Below are 18,845 nucleotides of genomic sequence, written 5' to 3'. Positions count from 1 at the left end.
CATGCCGCGGAGCAGCTGGGCCCGTGAGCCATGGCCGCTGAGCCTGCGCATCCGGAGCCTGTGCTCCGCAACGGGAGAGACCACAACAGTGAGAGGCCCGCGTACCGCAAAAAATAAATAAATAAATAAATAATTTCCATATTATATCACTGTTTATAAGTCTTCTTTCCCAGCCAGAGAGTGTAAGAAATGTGTTCTATGCTCGATTAAGTCAGACCAGTGTCTTATTCATTTGTGTATTCTCCATGTCAAGCATGGCATGCACAAGAAACATGACACCTTATTATAAATATGTGTTGAATAGTAAAATCAATTCTAAGAATTAATTCTTACATTTTAATGTAGCTGTAATTAATAATTCCTAGACTACTGTATAAACAGATCCTTCCAGAAGAGCGCTATCCAACACAGTAGGCACTAGCTCTATGTGGCTATTGAGCACTTGAAATAAACCTAATCCTAACTGAGATACGCTGCAAGTGTGAAACATACACCCAGTTTCAGGCTGTGAAACATTTCATTAATAAATTTTTATACTGATTACATGTTGAAGTAACACTTTGGATATACTGTGTTAAATAAAATATGTTATTAAAATTAATTTCACCTATTTCTTCTTAATGTGGCTTTTTAAGATGTGGCTACTGGAGATTTTTAATTATATACGTCGTTCACATTATATTTCTACTGGACAGTGCTATTCTAGAAGTTTCTGGGCTAGTGATGGGGAACAAAGAGGTTAAAAGATTGAGGACTAGCTATATGGCCCCCTTAGAGCAAAGACAGTAAATAAAAATCCTTGCATAGCTCTAAAACCTTGCTATTAAAGGGACCAGACCATTCAAGTGGATGCCACAAGAGAGACATAAGGGGATGTAGGCAGCCAAGAATAAGAATACATTACTTTGGTGAACTGATTTTATCTTCTTAAGATGTCTCCATGAGACTCTACTTTCTAATCCTGCTCTAAAGTCATACATGCCTGCACAGAGGTGGTCAAAAACCCATTCTGCTCTCGCTTGTTTTCTCTATGGACACTTATTTGCTTGCCCCTTCACTTACTCAACCTGGATCCTTTGGCCTGAAGTAAAAAACTCCAGGGATTACAAATTCCATCTTTTTTTCTTCTTGCCTCAATATCATCCTCTAGTAATGTGCTCTTTCCTCAAATTTGAAGTGTCTCTGGATTAAGAGAAATAAGCATTTAAGTCAATTTTGTCATTACTGACCTGCATTTCATATTTCAGAGTCATGTGGAAGCACCAGGATCCCATTCCTACCACTGAAATTAAAACAAACAAATAAAAAAAAAACAATTAGCATGAAATTCTTTGGGGGTGGCCAGAGTGACTTGAGAAGACAGTAAGACATTTCAAAGCACTGAGTTTTAGAACAAATTTATGAAATCTTGTGGCAGGATATAGCAGACCCTGCTTAAGCTCTATCTATAACTGATGAAATTTTGGTACAGAAATAAACAAGTTCTCATAAATTTCCTCCACTAAGTGATTTATTAGATTAATAAATATTCTCCATTTTTTTGCATAAAATGTATTACAGATGCTCAGGGTAAGCTTTAATGATCACAGCTTGTTAGCTACTCTTCAGTACTTCCTTTGGATTAGCTAGTTCTAATCCAAATAGCTGAGGTGGATGCTTAATAAGAGCCAGTCACTTCTGTTTGTTCCTAAACTTGTTAATGCCACTGTGTTTAGTTATCAGAAGTATGACTGCAAAAAGAGAGCTACTGTTTCTACAAAAACTGTTTAAAATGTTTAAAACAGACTCAATAGAATTGAGTGGCTAATAAAAATTGCTGTTGAATTAGCTGTGGATAAGATATCTATTATAGATTGGGAAAAACAGTAAATATCTAAAGATTCTGTATTCATGTCTCAAAGTTCTTTCCAAGTGCCTCCATTTTAAACAAACTGTTTTCATTTTAGGGTTTAAAATTTTTTGTTTGCTTTTCAATGCAAGAAAGACTAAGTAGAACTATAATTAGGGTCCCATATTCAAAGGCCACGCCCTACATCAAATCATTGTCAAAGATTATACAACTATTTGTTAATTAAAATAAAACTTGAAGGTGGGTATACATTTTTTTCAATATAATTACAGCTTTGACTCTTTAAAAGTTTACGGACTAAATATCACTCCCTATCACATCTGATAACACAGTTTCTACTATGATTAAGTTTAGTTCAACAAGCCTTTACTGAATACCTCCTATTTGCCAAATTCTACTACAGATGCTGACGTACAAAGATAAGATCCGGTCATTGGCCTTAATGAAGTTTATAAGCTAATGGAGGAGACAGGCAGATAAATAGAAGATGCCAGTATGTGGAGATATGATAAAAAAAAGATATGCATAGAGTACTATAGGAGCACAGAAGAGGGGACTTATGAAAGAGGTCAGAGAAAGCAAAAATGACGTCAGAGGAGTTAGCCTCAAGGATGTAAGAGTCAGCCCAACAAACATGGTAAATGTGGATGTTACCAAATCATTTGTATGAAGCCACTTGAGATAAATTTCAAACTCTTTGTTACTCTTGCTTTTTAAAAAAATCATTATAGACGTTATCACATTATTTACTGCTCAAAATGAGATGAGAGAAGTCAAGAGTTATTGCACTCATCTTACTAAAGAAATGAGGAAGTAGATGGTTGCTGTCTTTTTTCCAAAGGAGAAATTAGAAGGTGCAAAGTAGAATAAATTAATGGAAGGAGGGGAAAAAAACAAACCCTGTGAGTTATTTAAAGTCACATAATATACTATAAAGTAAAAAAATTAAAATGAGGTGGATGACTATTCCTCCTGAAAGGTAGACTGGCCACTAAATCATGTCTCACTCAACAACTGTTTTTATCCAAACCTTTCCAAATGTCCTCTTGTTACTGTTTATTATATCACATTAAAAGTCTGATTTTTAAAAAATCTCTACAGTTTATTTCCTTTCAACACTCCATTTAGAATGCAAAGAAATGTAATAGAAGAACATCACCTTTCTCCATGCAGTATTTTATATTTTGCCACTTTAAAGAAAAGTACCAATTTTTGCTAAAATTTATTAGCTTTACTGATGTAATTCACAAACTACAGAGTTAAAGTACACAATTCAATTGTTTTTAATATTTTCACAGAGTTGTGCAACCGTTATCATTATTAGAACATTTTCATGACCCCAAAGACAAACCCCAGGCCTATTAGCAGTCACCCCTATTTCTCTTGAAACCTCCTCCCTCCTCAGCCCTAGACAACCATTAATCTATCTTCTGTCCCTAAAGATTTGTCTGTTCTGGCCTTTTCATATAAGTGGAATCATACAATATGAAGTCTTTTCTGTCTGGTTTCTTTCAGTTAGCATATTTTCAAGGTTCATTCATATTACAGCATGTATCAATAATACCTTCCTTTTATGGATGAATAACATGTCATTGTATGAACATGCTACATTTTATCTATCTATTCACCAGTTGATGGACATTGCTAAGGACTGCACCTTTGTGTTCCCTCCAAATTCACATGTTGAAGCCCTGACCCCCAATGTGACAGTAGTTGGGCATGGTGCCTTTGAGAAATAAACAGGTTTAGATGAGGTCAAGAGAGTAGGGCCCCCATAATGGGATTAGGGTCCTTATATGAAGAAGAGACAGAATTTCACTCTCTCTCCCCACCTACATGAAATAAGGATAGGCCACATGAGGACACAGGGAGAAGGTGGCCCTCTGCAAGCCAAGAAGAGGGCTCTCACCAGGAACGGAATTAGTCAGCACCTTAATCTTGGACTTCCAGAACTGTGAGAAATAAAGTCTATTGTTCAAGTCTATGGTATTTTGTTATGGCAGTCTGAGCTAACTAAGAGACATTTAGGCTTTTTCTACATTTTGGCTATTATTAATAATGCTGCTGTGAGAATTCATGTATAAGTTTTTGTGCAGACGTATGTTTTCATTTCTCTTGGGTATATACTGAGGATGGAATTTCTGGGTCATATGGAAACTCTATGTTTAGCATTCTGAAGAACCGTGTAAGTGTTTTTCAAAGTGGCTGCACTATTTTATACTCCCATCAGCAATATATGAATTTCTCCACATCCTCCCTATACTAGTTGTTGGTTGTCTTTCTGATTACCATCCTAATGGATTGAAGTGGTATTGTGGTTTTGATTGGCATTGCCCTAGTGATTACCCCATTCCCTTCTTTTTTTCTTATTAAATGTTCCACATTTCAGATTTGTCTCACTGTGTGTGTGTGTGTGTGTGTTTAATGGATTTTATGTTTTAGAGCAGTTTTAGATTCATGGCAAAATTGAGCAGAAGGTACAAAGATTTTCCATATAACCTCCACTCCCACACACACACATAGTCTCCCCCAGTATCAACATGCCCCACCACAGTGGTACATTTCTTATTACAATTGATGAACCCATATTGATACATCATTATGACTCAAAGTCCATATTTCATATTACAGTTCACTCTTGAGTATAGAGAAATTTATAATGACATGTATCCACCATTATAATATCATACAGAATAGTTTCATTGCCCTGAAAATCCTATGTGCCCTGTCATTTCAACTCTCCCTCTCCCCTAACCCCTAGTAAACACTGATCTTTCAAAGTGGCTGTGCCATTCTTCATTCCCACCAGCAATGAATGAGAGTTCCTGTTGCTCCACAACCTCATTCCCTCTTCAACAGATATTTACTGGGCTCTTAACAAAGTTCCAAGCATTTCCACTAGGATAAAGGAGTGAACAAGAGAGATATGTTTCCTGTCTTAAGAACTTTTAGCAAGCCACTAAAAATATGAGAGGGGCCATTTCAAAGCTATGCAAAGGGGTTACTACCTTGCAAAGCGGTTACTACCTTGCCTAGGGAGTCAGAAGAGGGCTATCAGGGGAAGTAACACATAAGCTAGGACTTAAAAATAAACTGAGTTAACCAGGTGAAAAGAATTTTTTTAAATGAGATCATCCTACGTAGAAGGATCATCTAACATAGAGGCAAGGTAGTGCATTCAAAGAAGTAAAGGAGCTTGGCTTAGACCATGAACACTTGCATCCAGTGAGAAGACTGGCATGATTTGTAGGCAGCAGACTGAGAAGAGCCTGGTATTGGCATGCTACCAAACTTTTTCAAGGTTACGACAGAATACAGATGTGTTCGGATACACATTTATTTTGATCCATCTGACTGACCACACTGGCGAAAGAGTGTACAAGGGCTTTGGAATCAGACCTAAACTAGCATCCCAAATTACTGTTACTTATTACTTATCAACTTTGGCAAGTTGCTTAAATCTCTTTGAGACTCAGCTGCCTCAGTTGTAAAATAAAAATAACAATGTATATCATGAAAGGCTGCTGTGAGGATTATCTAGCATGCACCTGGCATACAACAGGTATCAACAAATTTTATTTTCCAGTCTACAAAAAAAAATTCACGTACATAGAGAATGGAATCACTAGGTTTTGGAAGTAGCCACAACACAAATTTAAAGGCCCAAGAAATACTATGAGTTCCTTTTAAATTATACCAAGATTTACCATGATGCACAAGAAGGGACCTAGAATAAATGAAAAAGGAGAAGGGCATATTACCCCAAAGTATCAAAGGCATTAATAGTGTAAAGTGTGATTATTTTAAAACCTATGAACTCAGAATTCATTTTAGTATTATTGGTGGTGTCAAAACAATGCCAGCTACAATTATAGGAATGCATGACTGTTCTTTCCAGCAGAAGCTAGCATTCACATTAGAAACAAAATGCACTCTCATATTAGAGAGGTCATAGAATGTAGTAATTAAAAGTGTGAGCTTTGGAGAGCTGTCCTAAGAAGTTTGGACTTTATCCCTAAGATGATAAGAAGCCAATTTAGGGTTTTGAAAAAGAACTTTTCTAATTGCTCCCCACCTACCCTAAAGGTAAGTGATCACTCACTCCCTTTTCTAGTCTACCACTTGTCTAGTATATAATCTTATTATACTAACACACATACACACACACACACACACACACACACACGTGCCGGAAGATCCTACTTAGCCTTATCAATGTATTTTGGATTACTTTCTCCCCACACCCAATATGGATGCTGCAACATTAGTAGTAGATGAGCTACCACATTACTTTAGCAACTCTTGGGCTATCATACTAACTACACTAGTGTGGTACACAGAATAATGGCTCCCAAAGACGTCTATGTCCTATCTCCAGAAGCTGTGAATATGTTACCTAAAATGGCAAAAATGACTCTGCAAACTTGATTAAATTAAAGGCCTTGAGATGGGGAGATTATCTTGGATTATTACAATGTGCTCAATTTAATCATCTGAGCCCTCAAAAGCAGGAACCTTTGGAAGATGTCACTATGGAAGAATGGTTAGAGAGATGTAAAACTGCTAGGTTTGAAGACAGAGGAAAATGGTCCAAGTCAAGAAGGAAAAAAATGGAATTATGTGGGCAGCCACATAAACTGGAGAGGACATGGAAATTGACTCTCCCCCTAGAGCCTCCAGAAAGGAACACAGACTTACCAACACCTGGACTAATGAGACTTGTATCAGAATTCTAATTTAAAGAACTGCAAGATAATAAACTTATCCTTTTTTGGTACTTTGTTACAGTAGCAGTAGAAACCCAATACAATTACTAACAGATGGCTAGTTTATTAGTTAATAAACTGGTACCTGAAGTGCCTCTTAAAACTCTTGCCTAAGAACTTTGGCTCATCTGAAGATTCTGAAGTAAAGTAAAAACTCAAGCTACAGACTAGGAGGAAATATTCACAATACATATAATATCTAACAAAAGGCTCACATATAGAAAATGTGATACAAAAATCAGATAGAAAAAGACAGCCCAATTTTTAAATGGGCAGATGATTTGTAGAGGCACATCACAAAAGATGATACCCAAAGTGTCAATAACAAGTGCTCAGCATCATTATTCATTGGGAAATACAAATTTAAACCTCAGTGAGACATCACCACATAGCAACCCAGAATGACTAAAATTAAAATGATAGACAAGTATAGGACTTCCCTGGTGGCGCAGTGGTTAAGAATCCGCCTGCCGATGCAGGGGACATGGGTTTGAGCCCCAGTCTGGGAAGATCCCACACGCTGCGGAGCAACTAAGCCTGTGTGCCACAACTACTGAGCCTGCGAGCCACAACTACTGAGCCTGCGTGCCACAACTACTGAAGCCCACGTGCCTAGAACCAGTGCTATGCAGCGAGAACCTACCGCAATGAGAGGCCTGTGCACCACAACGAAGATTAGCCCCTGCTTGCTGCAGCTAGAAAAAGCCTGCGTGCAGCAACGAAGACCCAATGCAGCCAAATAAATAAATACATTTAAAAAAAAAAAGATTGAAAAAAAAAGATAGACAAGTATAGATGACAATGTGGAATAACTGGAACTCTCAGATATTACTGGTGGGAGTGTAAATGGTCCAAACATTTTAGAAAATTGTTTGGCAGTTTCTAATAAATTTAAACACAGACTACCCTATGATCCAGCAATTCTACTTCTAGACATACAGCCCTAAAGAAATGAGCACAACTGTCCATCAAAAGACATATACAAGAATATCCACGGAATCTTTATTCATAAAAGTCTCAACTGAAAACCCAAATGCCCATTAACAGAAAAATGGGCAAATGAATTATATTCACACAATGGAATATTATATATCAATAAAAAAGAATGAACTACTGATAGAAACAACATAGATGAATGTCAAAAACATTACATCGAATGAACGAAGCCAGATGCCAGAGTACATACTATATGGTTCCATCTATATAAAGTTCAAGAACATGCAAATTAATATATCGGCATGGAAGTCAGAATATCAGTTATCATTTTGGGGATATGTTGACTGAGAAGGGGCACAAGGGAACTTTCTGGGATGACTGAAAATTTCTGTATCTTGATCTGGGTGGTGATTACACAGGCAAAATCTCATTGAGCTGTATGTATACTTAAGATTTGTACATTTTACTGTTTACGGAATACACCTCAATTTAAAAAAAGAAAGAATTTGGAGGGGGAAACATTCACATGCAATGCTCCAAATATACTTTGCCTGTCAAAATATTCCCACCTTAAGTGATTTGCTTTAGTACTTTTCATACTGGTTCTGAAACAACTCTATCCAAGCCTTCAGGCAGGTTAAGTTAGTAACAAGCAAATGTTCCACAGGTAGAGGAAAAGTAAGAACACGAAATAACAACGATAAGAATGGATGAGACAGAATATAGTAATTGAAGGGAGAACCAAAATAATTCTGTTTAAGAATATCTATAGCCAAGTGAGGGGAATGTTTGGACTGCCTAAGGTATGTTAAAGAGAATGGAGCTAGAGCAATAATAATAACAGACATAATAATAAGAGAAATGAGATGACATTATGATATTTTATACTTATTTTCTTAGAAAATAACTGCATTCAATTATTGTCTTATTCTGGCTCCAGCCTAAAACGCTGAAACATAAACCACAACTGAGGCCACAGGAAGCAGACGAAGAGCTGTTACAGCTCATGCTTCCTGGCTTAGGCTATTTTCTACCTTTCTACTTTTACTTTCTACCAGGCTATTTTCCTGGCCATTTCACTTCCTCACTTCCTGTTCACTGACTACACAGGCTACTTAGCTGACTGGTTCCTGCTTCTCTGGCTGAACCTATCCCTGGGTTTTGGCTTCTAGGTTGGGCATGTTTATTCAAAGTGTAGTAAAACCACAAATAAAACCATATAAAACCACAGATGCATATGCACAAAGATCAGGAACTATTAATAAAAGAAAATACTATTTCTGTTGGGTGATGGGATTATGGGTATTTCGCATTGTCTTCCAAATTTGTCTTCATGTTACTATATTACTTTTTCCACTAACTAGAAAAAAAGACCATTGATGTTTCTGGCAATGTCTGGAAAACTGGGACTAAATCAAGGGGAATAAATAAGTTAGTAAACAAGTTATGAAATGATTTCTGAAGTTCCTTTCCACAGCATATTGATTTTATCCTGTTTCACTGCTAAGTGTAATTGCTATAATCTAAAAGATTATTAGTCTAGTATGCAGTCCACTCACTTTCCCCTTGACAAATGGTATAATATTCTTAAGATCACTTCAGATGTCTTTGATTCAGTATGGCAGTGACTACTGTAAGTATGGTCACACTAAACTTAAGGCTACTCCATGCAAAGAATTTCCAGTGGTCCTCTCCATGGGGAAATGACTGTGATATTTCTATCTCAGCGCTGAAGTCTATCTTCAACAGACTTTTTCTGCTCTACTTTATTAATGTTTTGACTATTTTACCACTCATTTTTTCTTGTTGCCAATTACCTACTCATTTAGATAACTGCATAACAAATACATCTGTACAACTACAAATAGATTTTGTTGTTTATATGCAATTCATCTCTCCTCAATGTAGTATAAGCTCTCTGGGGACAGACTTCGTCTTTTTATGCTGGCACGTAGTATGTACTCAAAATTATTTGTAAAGGAAAGCGAACCTATTCTTATTTTAAAGGAGTAAGATAAACAACAATTTGTGACTTTGGGAGTAAAGAGAAAAATTAAATTTCATGAAAAACAAATCTCATGGAAGGGCTTCTTTTGGTTTGTTCTATTTTAGACAATGCACAGTTGTAAATAACTGTCTTATGGCATAATGATTAAAAGCATATATATTTGGGTTCAAGGTATGGCTCTACCATTTACTCATTGTGTGATCTTGGTCAAGTTACTGCTCTTCTCAAATATTACCTTTATAAAATGAAGTTGAAGGGATCCTCATAGATTGTAGAGAATTTTAAATGACATAATAATATAATTTAATGTACTTCCCACAGAGCCTGGTATATAATAAATGCCCTATGAATGACAATTACTATTATCTCTCTAAACTCCACCAACATTAGCAGCAAATTTTATGACCTCATAAAAAGTAATGACTAAGCCAATACCACATGAAGCTTGGAAAATGTTAAGAGTCCTAACGTCAAATACTAATAGCAACTAGGCAGGCGGAATTTAGCGTCAAATAACTTGTCTTTACTTTTCAATTTATTCTCCTAGTTTTATTAGGGAACAAGCAGTAACAAATGCATTTGAATTCTTTATCGTCCTTCTCTATATTTAAGCAGAAATAATTTTGCTGATTTTAAAAATGTTTACTTAAAACAAGTATTAGGTTCTTAATCCCCCCCTCCTTTTTTTTTTATTTTGGCTGCCCCAGGTCTTAGTAGCGGCATATGGGATCTTCATTGCAGCATGCAGAATCTTTAATTGTGGCATGCAGACTTCTTAGTTGCGGCATGCGGACCTCTTAGTTGCAGCATGCGGACCTCTTAGTTGCAGCGTGCGGACTCTTAGCTGGGCATGCGAACCCTCAGTCATGGCGTGCATGCGGGATCTAGTTCCCCAACCAGGGATCGAACCTTGGCCCCCTGCATTGGGAGCATGGAGTCTTACTCACTGGACCACCAGGGAAGCTCCCCCCACCTTTTAATAGCAAGTTTTACTAAGAGACCTATTAGAAAAATAATCAGAGAAGACATTTTTGATTCTTCTATTGATGTTATGAGCATCTCTTCCTTTCATAAAATGTGCATATTTGGAATAAAAATAAACAAAGAGGAAGAGAAAAATATTAGACAAAGGGACTGGGTGGTTCCAAAGCAGCTATAACTGGGCAGGTGGACTAAACTGAAATCAGGCTTATTGGAAGAACTGGCAATTGCTCAAGGACATGGGATGGGAAAAAATATTTTAAAAGTAATGTCTGTAACCCTTAACTTCCCTAATTCTTCCTCACTGTACTTGGTACCTTTTCTTTATAACACTTACCACACTGTTAGTGCATACTTAATTATAAAATTATTTGATTAATCTCTGTTTCCCCTGCTAAACTCTAAGCTCCAACGAACAATGGTTTGAGAGCTAGACCTAGCACATAACTGATTCTCAGTAAAAATTTGTTGAATGAATTAAAAAATGACTAAATTCTTAGTAAATCTAGGCTCTAAGCCAGAACACAACTCTCATAAATTACTAACAATCTGTTCCTAATATACTTCTACACAATGCCAAAATTTCCAATTCCTTCTGCAAAATCTCCCTCAACTCCAAAAAGTTCATATCAACTAAGTAGTTATTATAAATTTTTGGTCATAAAATTAAGATACTGAAAAATCTTAGATGGTATTCAGTAAATGTCCTTGATTTGTTAACCGAATCTGTTTCCAGATAAAGTTTGTTCCCTGTGTGTGTGCATATGTGAATCTCTCTCATACACACACACACACACAAAATTTTTTTTTGGTGGGGAGACTTATCTCAGTGAAAAATTCAAACAAGTACACGAAAAAGAAGTCCTAGCAAAAATGCCTGTTGTTTAAAATAAAGTATCCATTCATTCATCAAACAGCCTCATGTATTTGGTTTGCACCAGGTATTGCTGAATGCCAGAAATCCAGAAGAGTAAGAACTCAGCTGCTTTCAGGAAGCAAAGCTTAGTCTTGTAGAAGGGACAGACTTAAAAACCATTCTTATTCAACCTTTGCTGATTTGCCCCATATTGCCTTTTAGACCTTCTCCTTGTGCCCCAATTCAGGATCCAATGAAGATATTGCATGTAGGTGTCCGTCTCTTTTAATCTGAAACAGTTCCTCAGCCTTCCTTTGTTTTCATGACTTTAACATTTATTCAAAAAAAAAAAAAACAAAAAAAAACAGGTTGGTTGTTTTATAAAATAACCCTCACAAACTGGGTTTTTCTGATTGTTTTCTCATCATTTGGTTCAGGTTATGCACTTCTGGGAATAATATTGTATAAATGATGTTGTTTCCTTTTCAGTGCATCACACCAGGAAGAATCAGTTGTTAGTTTATACTGTTATTAATGATGTTAGGATTGATTACTTGAATAAGGTGGTATCTGCCAGATTTCTGTGCTGTTACCATTTTTCCATCTGTAACTAATGAGCAAGTAATTCATCAGGAGATACTTTCAGGCTGTGTAATCATCATGTTCCCAAACACTTTCACCCAATATTTTTAGCATTCACTGATGACTCCTGAATCAATTATTACGATGATGGTTGCAAAATGATGATTTTAAAAAATCCTATCATTCTGTTTACATTTATTAGTTGGCAATTCTACTCTTTAAAAAAAAAGCTTTCTACTTCTCACACCATTTGTTTGTTAGTATCAGTATGAGCTTGTGCATTCTTTTCTTATACCATGTGTTACATAACCCATTACAGTCATTTTCCATTTGGAAGGTCAAATTTTCAGTTTGGCCAAACTGTCTTCTGTGTCATTTTGACATTATTCCCTCATTTTTTCAGCCCTTTCTTACTTTCTGGAGTGATAAGATGTTCCAGACTCATCTCGTGCTTTCCCTGCCCTATTCCAGAAATGAGGTATTTCTCCAAGAAGCCTTAGTTCCTTTTAGTGAGGAAAGATTTTTAGAAACCAAGGTGTGGGCACTAGGTATGTTCATTGCTACTTAAGATTCATTGCTTCCAGACCCTTTCAGAGGATAGAACATGTGAAATCTTTTTTTATTTTTAATCATGCTGATACCTCAGATTTCAATGTTCTTTCAGGGTTCTTCCTTGCCTTCCTCCATCCAAATTTGTATCCCCTTCTTCTACATGAGAACCCTAGCCCCCAACAATATCAATATATTTCCTCATTTGCTTAATCCTAAAATGCAAAGATAACTTCAGAATTGCTATATTCATACCATTACTGACAATAAAAAGTAAATAAATAAATACACAGTAAATAAAGTTAGTAAAGTAAGGTTCAATATCTCACTGAATTCTCTTTCTGTTTTCAAATTGGGTATATGAGAAAACCATTTCAAAGTTAACTAGATTAATAATTTCCTCTTATGTGGTTATGTTCTCTGTTTGATAAAGAGTACAATACATTTAAAAAATTAAGACTTTTTTTTTAGAATAGTTTAGGTTCACAGCAAAATTAGGCAGACGGTACATATATTTCCCATATAATGCCTGTCCTCCTCACACCCCCAACCCTTTGGCTTCCCCCATTATCAACACCACTCCCCCAGAGTGGTACATTTGTTACCACAGATGACTCTACACTGACACATTATTAGCACCCCAAATCCATAGTTTACATTACAGTTCACTCTTTGTTTTGTATATTCTATGGGTTTGGAAAATATATCCACCATTATAGTATCATACACAATAGTTTCATGATCCTAAAAATCTTCTGTCCTCTGCCTATCATCTCTCTCCCCCCAACACCTAGCAACCACTGATCTTTTAACTGTCTCCACAGTTCTGTCTTTTTCGGAATGTCACATAGTTGGGATCATACAGTATGTAGCCTTTTCAGACTGGTTTCTCTCACTTAGTAATATGCATTTAAGGTTCCTCCCTGTCTTTACAGTTTGATAACATACTTCTTTTTGGCACTGAATAATATTCCATTGTCTAGAGGTACCACAGTTTCCTAATCCATCCACCTACTGAAGGACATCTTGGTTGCTTCCAAGTTTGGGCTTTACGAATAAAGCTGCTTTTGTGTAGACGTAAGTTTTCAACTCCTTCGGGTGAACACCAAGGAGAGTGATTGCTGGATAGTGTGGTGAGAACACATTTAGTTTTGTAAGAAACTGCCGAACTGTCTTCCACAGTGGCTGTACCATTTTACATTCCCACCAGCAATGAGTAAGACTTCCTGTTGCTCCACATCCTGGCCAGCATTTGGTGTTGTCAGTGTTCTGAATTTTGGCCATTCTAATAGATGTACAGTAGGATCTTATTGTGGTATTAATTTGCATTTCCCTGATGACATATGATGTGGAACAACTTTTCGTATTATTTGCCATCTGTGTATCTTCTTTGATGAGGTGTCTGTTAAGGTCTTTGGTCCATTTTTTCAATCAGGTTGTTTGTTTCCTTATTATTGAGTTTAAATTTATATTTTATGTCCAAAAATTTCTGTGTGTATTTTGGATTAACAGTCCTTTATCCGATGTGTCTTTTGCAATTCGTTTTTCTTTGTATTCAATTTTAGGGTCTCTCTTCCTCATTTCCCCAACTCCTGTTCTGGTTGATCTAATTATGTTCTTTGAATATGTGAAATCATAACAAGGTTGCAAAAATAAAAATACAAAAGGGTTTACTCAGAGAAGTGTCACTCCCTCCTCTAGCCTTTCCACCCACCCCCTGTAGAAACTAATTCCATTATTTTTCTGGTTCATGCTTTCTATGTCTCTTTTTGAAAAAACTAAGCAGATGTATGTATATTTTATTTCCCCTCTTTCTCCAAGAAAAAAAATTATATACCGTGTGTGTGTGTGTGTGTGCGCGCGCGCACGTGTACTTTTACATGCTGCATCTTTTACTTAACAATAAATCCTGGAAATCACTCCATATCAGTTCAGAGACGTTCCTCACCCTTTCTGTATCTTCATAATACTCATTGTGTAGATTCACCAGTTTATTCAACCAATTTCCAACATATGGGCTTTAGGTTGTTTACATTATTTTGTAATTAAAAATAATTCTGTGATAAACAATCTTGTGCACATTTAATTTTGAATTACAGGAGATATATCTTCACAGAAAATTTTTTTAAATGCGGTTGCTGAGTCAAAGGGTAAATGCATATACAGTTTTGTTAGATGTTCACAAATTCACCTACAAAAATTTTGCATTCTCACCAGCAATGTGTGAAGAGTACCTATTTCTCCCACAGCCTTGCCAAGAGTGTGTTGTCAAGTGTTTCACTTTTTGTCAATCTGATAAAAGAAAAATAATGTAACAGTGTAGCTGGATATCTTTTCTTATGTATGCTGGCTATTCTGTAGTATCTTTTTCGGAGAATGTTCTGTCTTTATTTCTATTGGATGTTTGGTCTTTTTTATCCTCAATATTTAAAAGTCATTTTTGTATCAGGGATATTAAACCTCTATCCTTAGTGTATGTCACAAATATTTTCACAATTTGGTCTTCTGCTTTGGACTTTGCATATGGTATTTTTTGCCATGCCAAAGGTTTTATTTAATTAGCCAACATTACATCTGGATTTTGAATTATAGTTATAAATACTTTCCCACACACTAAATATAGAATAATTCACATGTTTTCTTCTAGTACTTGCAAGATTTTATATCTATTTTTGGCTGCGTTGGGTCTTCGTTGCTGCATGCTGTCTTTCTCTAGTTGCGGCGAGTGGGGGCTACTCTTCATCGCGGTGAGCGGGCTTCTCATTGAGGTGGCTTCTTTTGTTGCAGAGCACGGGCTCTAGGTGCGTAGGCTTCAGTAGTTGTGGCATGCGGACTCAGTAGTTGTGGCACACAGGATTAGTTGCTCCGCGGCATGTGGGATCTTCCCAGACTAGTGCTCCAACCCGTATCCCCTGCATTGGCAGGCGATTCTTAACCACTACGTCATTAGGGAAGTCCCATAAGATTTCAGTTTTTACATTTAGGTCTCTAATCAATTTAGAACATATTCACATGTATAATGTAAGGTATACATCTATTTTATGTTTCCAAATATCATTTATTAAAATATTCATCTTTGCCCCAATGCTCAGAGATGCCATCTTCACCATACACTAAACTCTAATATGGATTTGGGTCTATTTATGCTTTTTCTTTTAAATTCCACTGTATTATCTATCAAAATATCTGTACTCTACTATTTTACTGAGGCAGGTTTTGCAGTATGTTTTAATATATAGGAGGATTAGTACATCCTTCTAGCTCTTCTTTTTTAAAGACTGCCTAGATATCTTTGCATGTTTATATTTTAATATGAACTTTAGTATCAACTTGTTTAATTAAAAAATACTTATTGGATTTTTAAAATTATTTATTTTTGGCTGCATTGGGTCTTCGTTGTGGTGTGCGGGCTTCTCATTGCAGTGGCCTCTCTTATTGCGGAGCGTGGTCTCTACGCTTGCGGGCCTCAGTAGTTGTGGCTTGCGGGCTCTAGAGAGCAGGCTCAGTAGTCGTGGCGCATAGGCTTAGTTGCTCCGCAGCATGTGGGATCTTCCTGGACCGGGGCTCGAACCCATGTCCCCTGCATTGGCAGGCTGACTCATAACCACTGTACCACCAGGGAAGCCCCCTACTTATTGGTATTTTTATTAGCATTATTTATTAGATATAACTGACATCTTTCAGTTTTCTTAAGTTATTCAAGAACAACTTTTCATTTGTTTGGGTTTATTTTCATGTCTTTCAGAAGTGTTTTAAGTTTTCTTAATATAGGTTTTACACATGTCTTGTTAAACTTATCTTTTGATATTTATCCTTTTGGATGTTATTGTAAACGGGATCTTCTTCTCTAATGGGATATTGTTTGTATATATGAAGGCTATTGCTTTTTGTGATCATTTTAAACCTAATACCAAACTGAATAGTTTTATTGTTTGAATAATAATTGTTTGCTTGATAACTGATTTTCTAGGCTAGAGTTTTCAGGAATACCATGACAGCTGTAAAGAGAGATAGTTTTCCTTCTTTTCCAGTCCTTAATCATTTTCTCTGGTATAAATGCGTTGATTAATACCTCCAGTACTTTGTTAAATAGCAGTGGAGACAGACACACTTGCCTTGTTTTGACCTTCATAGGAATGCTTCTAGGGCTTCCACACTGAGTAAAATGCTAGCTTTAGGACTGATGTGTGTATATTAGCACGTTAAGACAGGATTTGTGAATTTCTGTTTTCTTGAGTTTTTCTTTTTAAATCAGAAATGGTTGCTGAATTTTGACAAAGGCTTTCACAGCATCTATGGAGATAATCATGTGGTTTTTCTTCTTAAATTAATTAATATAGTAAATTGCATGAATGGATCTCCTAAATTTGAATTATCTTCCATTCTGGGCACAAACTGTTTTATTTCCCTAATGTCGAACTAGATTCTGTTTACTGCTTACTACTTTTTAAAAGAAGAAAACAGAGAGTTAGATAAATTTACATATCTTGTTTAATAATAAAATTCCCCCAAAATCTTTTAAAACCAAAAGATGTTTTGTCCTTTAAGTTTGGCGCAAATTCATTTGATAGCAAAACCTGACCTAACTGGACATGAGGCTATTTATAGTGATTATTTAGCCTAGTTACTGTGAATATTCACACGTTAAGCAGCAATATGGATATGTTCACCTACAGGGTGCTGTCCCAGGTTTTGGTGGGCTTGGTATACTATAGCAACACAGTCTATTAACTTTCTAGAATTCAAAAACAATCTGAGTTCAGAAATACTTCTGGTCCCAAGGATTTGGATAAGGACTTGTTAATGTATATTAGTGATGTAACTGGAAAACATTAAAAGAAAGAAATTGAGCTCAAGGGCTTTCTCTGAACTTCAGAGAATGAACTTTATAAGGATGACTTTCCATGAAGAGATACTGATACAAAGAGACCTGTCTAAAAAATATCCCCCGGGAAGAGTAAGACGCGGAGATCACGTTCCTCCCCACAGATACACCAGAAATACATCTACGCATGGAACAACTCCTACAGAGCATCTACTGAACGCTGGCAGAAGACCTCAGACCTCCCAAAAGGCAAGAAACCCCCCACGTACCTGGGTAGGGCAAAAGAAAAAACTAAACAGAGACAAAAGGATAGGGACGGGTCCTGCACCAGCGGGAGAGAGCTGTGAAGGAGGAAAAGTGTCCACACACTAGGAAGCCCCTTCGCGGGTGGAGGCTTCGGGAGGCGGAGTGGGGGAGCTTGGGAGCCGCGGAGGAGAGCACAGCAACAGGGGTGCGGAGGACAAAGCGGACAGATTCCAGCGCAGAGGATCGGGCCGACCGGAACTCGCCAGCCGAGAGGCTTGTCTGCTCGCCCGCCGGGGCGGGCGGGACTGGGAGCTGAGGCTCCGGCTTTTGTCGGAGCGCCGGGAGAGGACTGAGGTTGGCGGCGTGAACACAGCCTGCAGGGCGTTAGTGCGCCGCGGCTGGCCGGGAGAGAGTCCGGGGAGAAGTCTGGAACTGCCGAAGAGGCAAGAGACTTTTACGTCCCTCTTTGTTTCCTGGTGCACGAGGAGAGGGGATTAAGAACGCTGCTTGAGAGAGCTCCAGGGACGGGCGCGAGCCGCGGCTAAAAGTGCGGAGCCCAGAGACAGACATGAGACGCTAGGGCCGCTGCTGCCGCCACCGGGAGGCCTGTGTGCGAACACAGGTCACTAGCCACACGCCCTTCCGGGGAGCCTGTGCAGCCCGCCACTGCCAGGGTCCCGGGATCCAGGGACAACTCCCCCGGGAGAACGCACAGGCGCGCCTCAGGCTGCAACTTCTCGCCGGCCTCTGCCGCCGCAGGCCCGCCCCACACTCCGTGCCCCTCACTACCCCCGGGCCTGAGTGACCCAGAGCCTCCGAATCAGCGGCTCCTTTAACCCCGTCCTGTCTGAGCAAAGAACAGACGCCCTCCGGCGACCTACACGCACAGGCGGGGCTAAATCCAAAGCTGAGCCCCTGGGAGCTGTGAGAACAAAGAAGAGAAAGGGAAATCTCTCCCAGCAGCATCAGAAGCAGCGGATTAAAGCTCCACAATCAACTTGATGTACCCTGCATCTGTGGAATACCTGAATAGACAACCAATCATCCCAAATTAAGGAGCCCTGTGGATGAAAGGCTCTTGGTGCTGCAGCCAGGAGTCAGTGCTGTGCCTCTGAGGTGGGAGAGCCAACTTCAGGACACTGATCCACAAGAGACCTCCCAGCTGCACATAATATCAAACAGCAAAAATTTCCGAGAGATCTCCATCTCAACGCCAGCACCCAGCTTCACTCAACGACCAGCAACCT

The 18,845-nt window shown here is 38.0% G+C and overlaps 1 protein-coding gene across 3 annotated transcripts in view; it reads right to left on the bottom strand.

Moving 5' to 3' along the window:
- Window positions 1–18,845, bottom strand: part of ACER3 (alkaline ceramidase 3) — a 191,205-nt gene that overhangs the window by 92,922 nt on the left and 79,438 nt on the right. For 2 of the 3 annotated variants that reach the window (XM_030835995.2, XM_060303749.1), the window contains exon 3: window positions 1,230–1,282. The exons of the other annotated variant lie outside the window; for it this stretch is intronic. In XM_030835995.2, the coding sequence (XP_030691855.1) occupies window positions 1,230–1,282 (53 nt within the window). The remainder of the gene's footprint in view (window positions 1–1,229; window positions 1,283–18,845) is intronic. 3 annotated transcript variants of the gene reach the window in all.

Source organism: Globicephala melas, chromosome 8 (assembly GCF_963455315.2).
Source record: "Globicephala melas chromosome 8, mGloMel1.2, whole genome shotgun sequence".
In the NCBI taxonomy this organism is placed as follows: domain Eukaryota; kingdom Metazoa; phylum Chordata; class Mammalia; order Artiodactyla; family Delphinidae; genus Globicephala; species Globicephala melas.
This window is presented reverse-complemented; position numbering and strand designations above follow the sequence as displayed.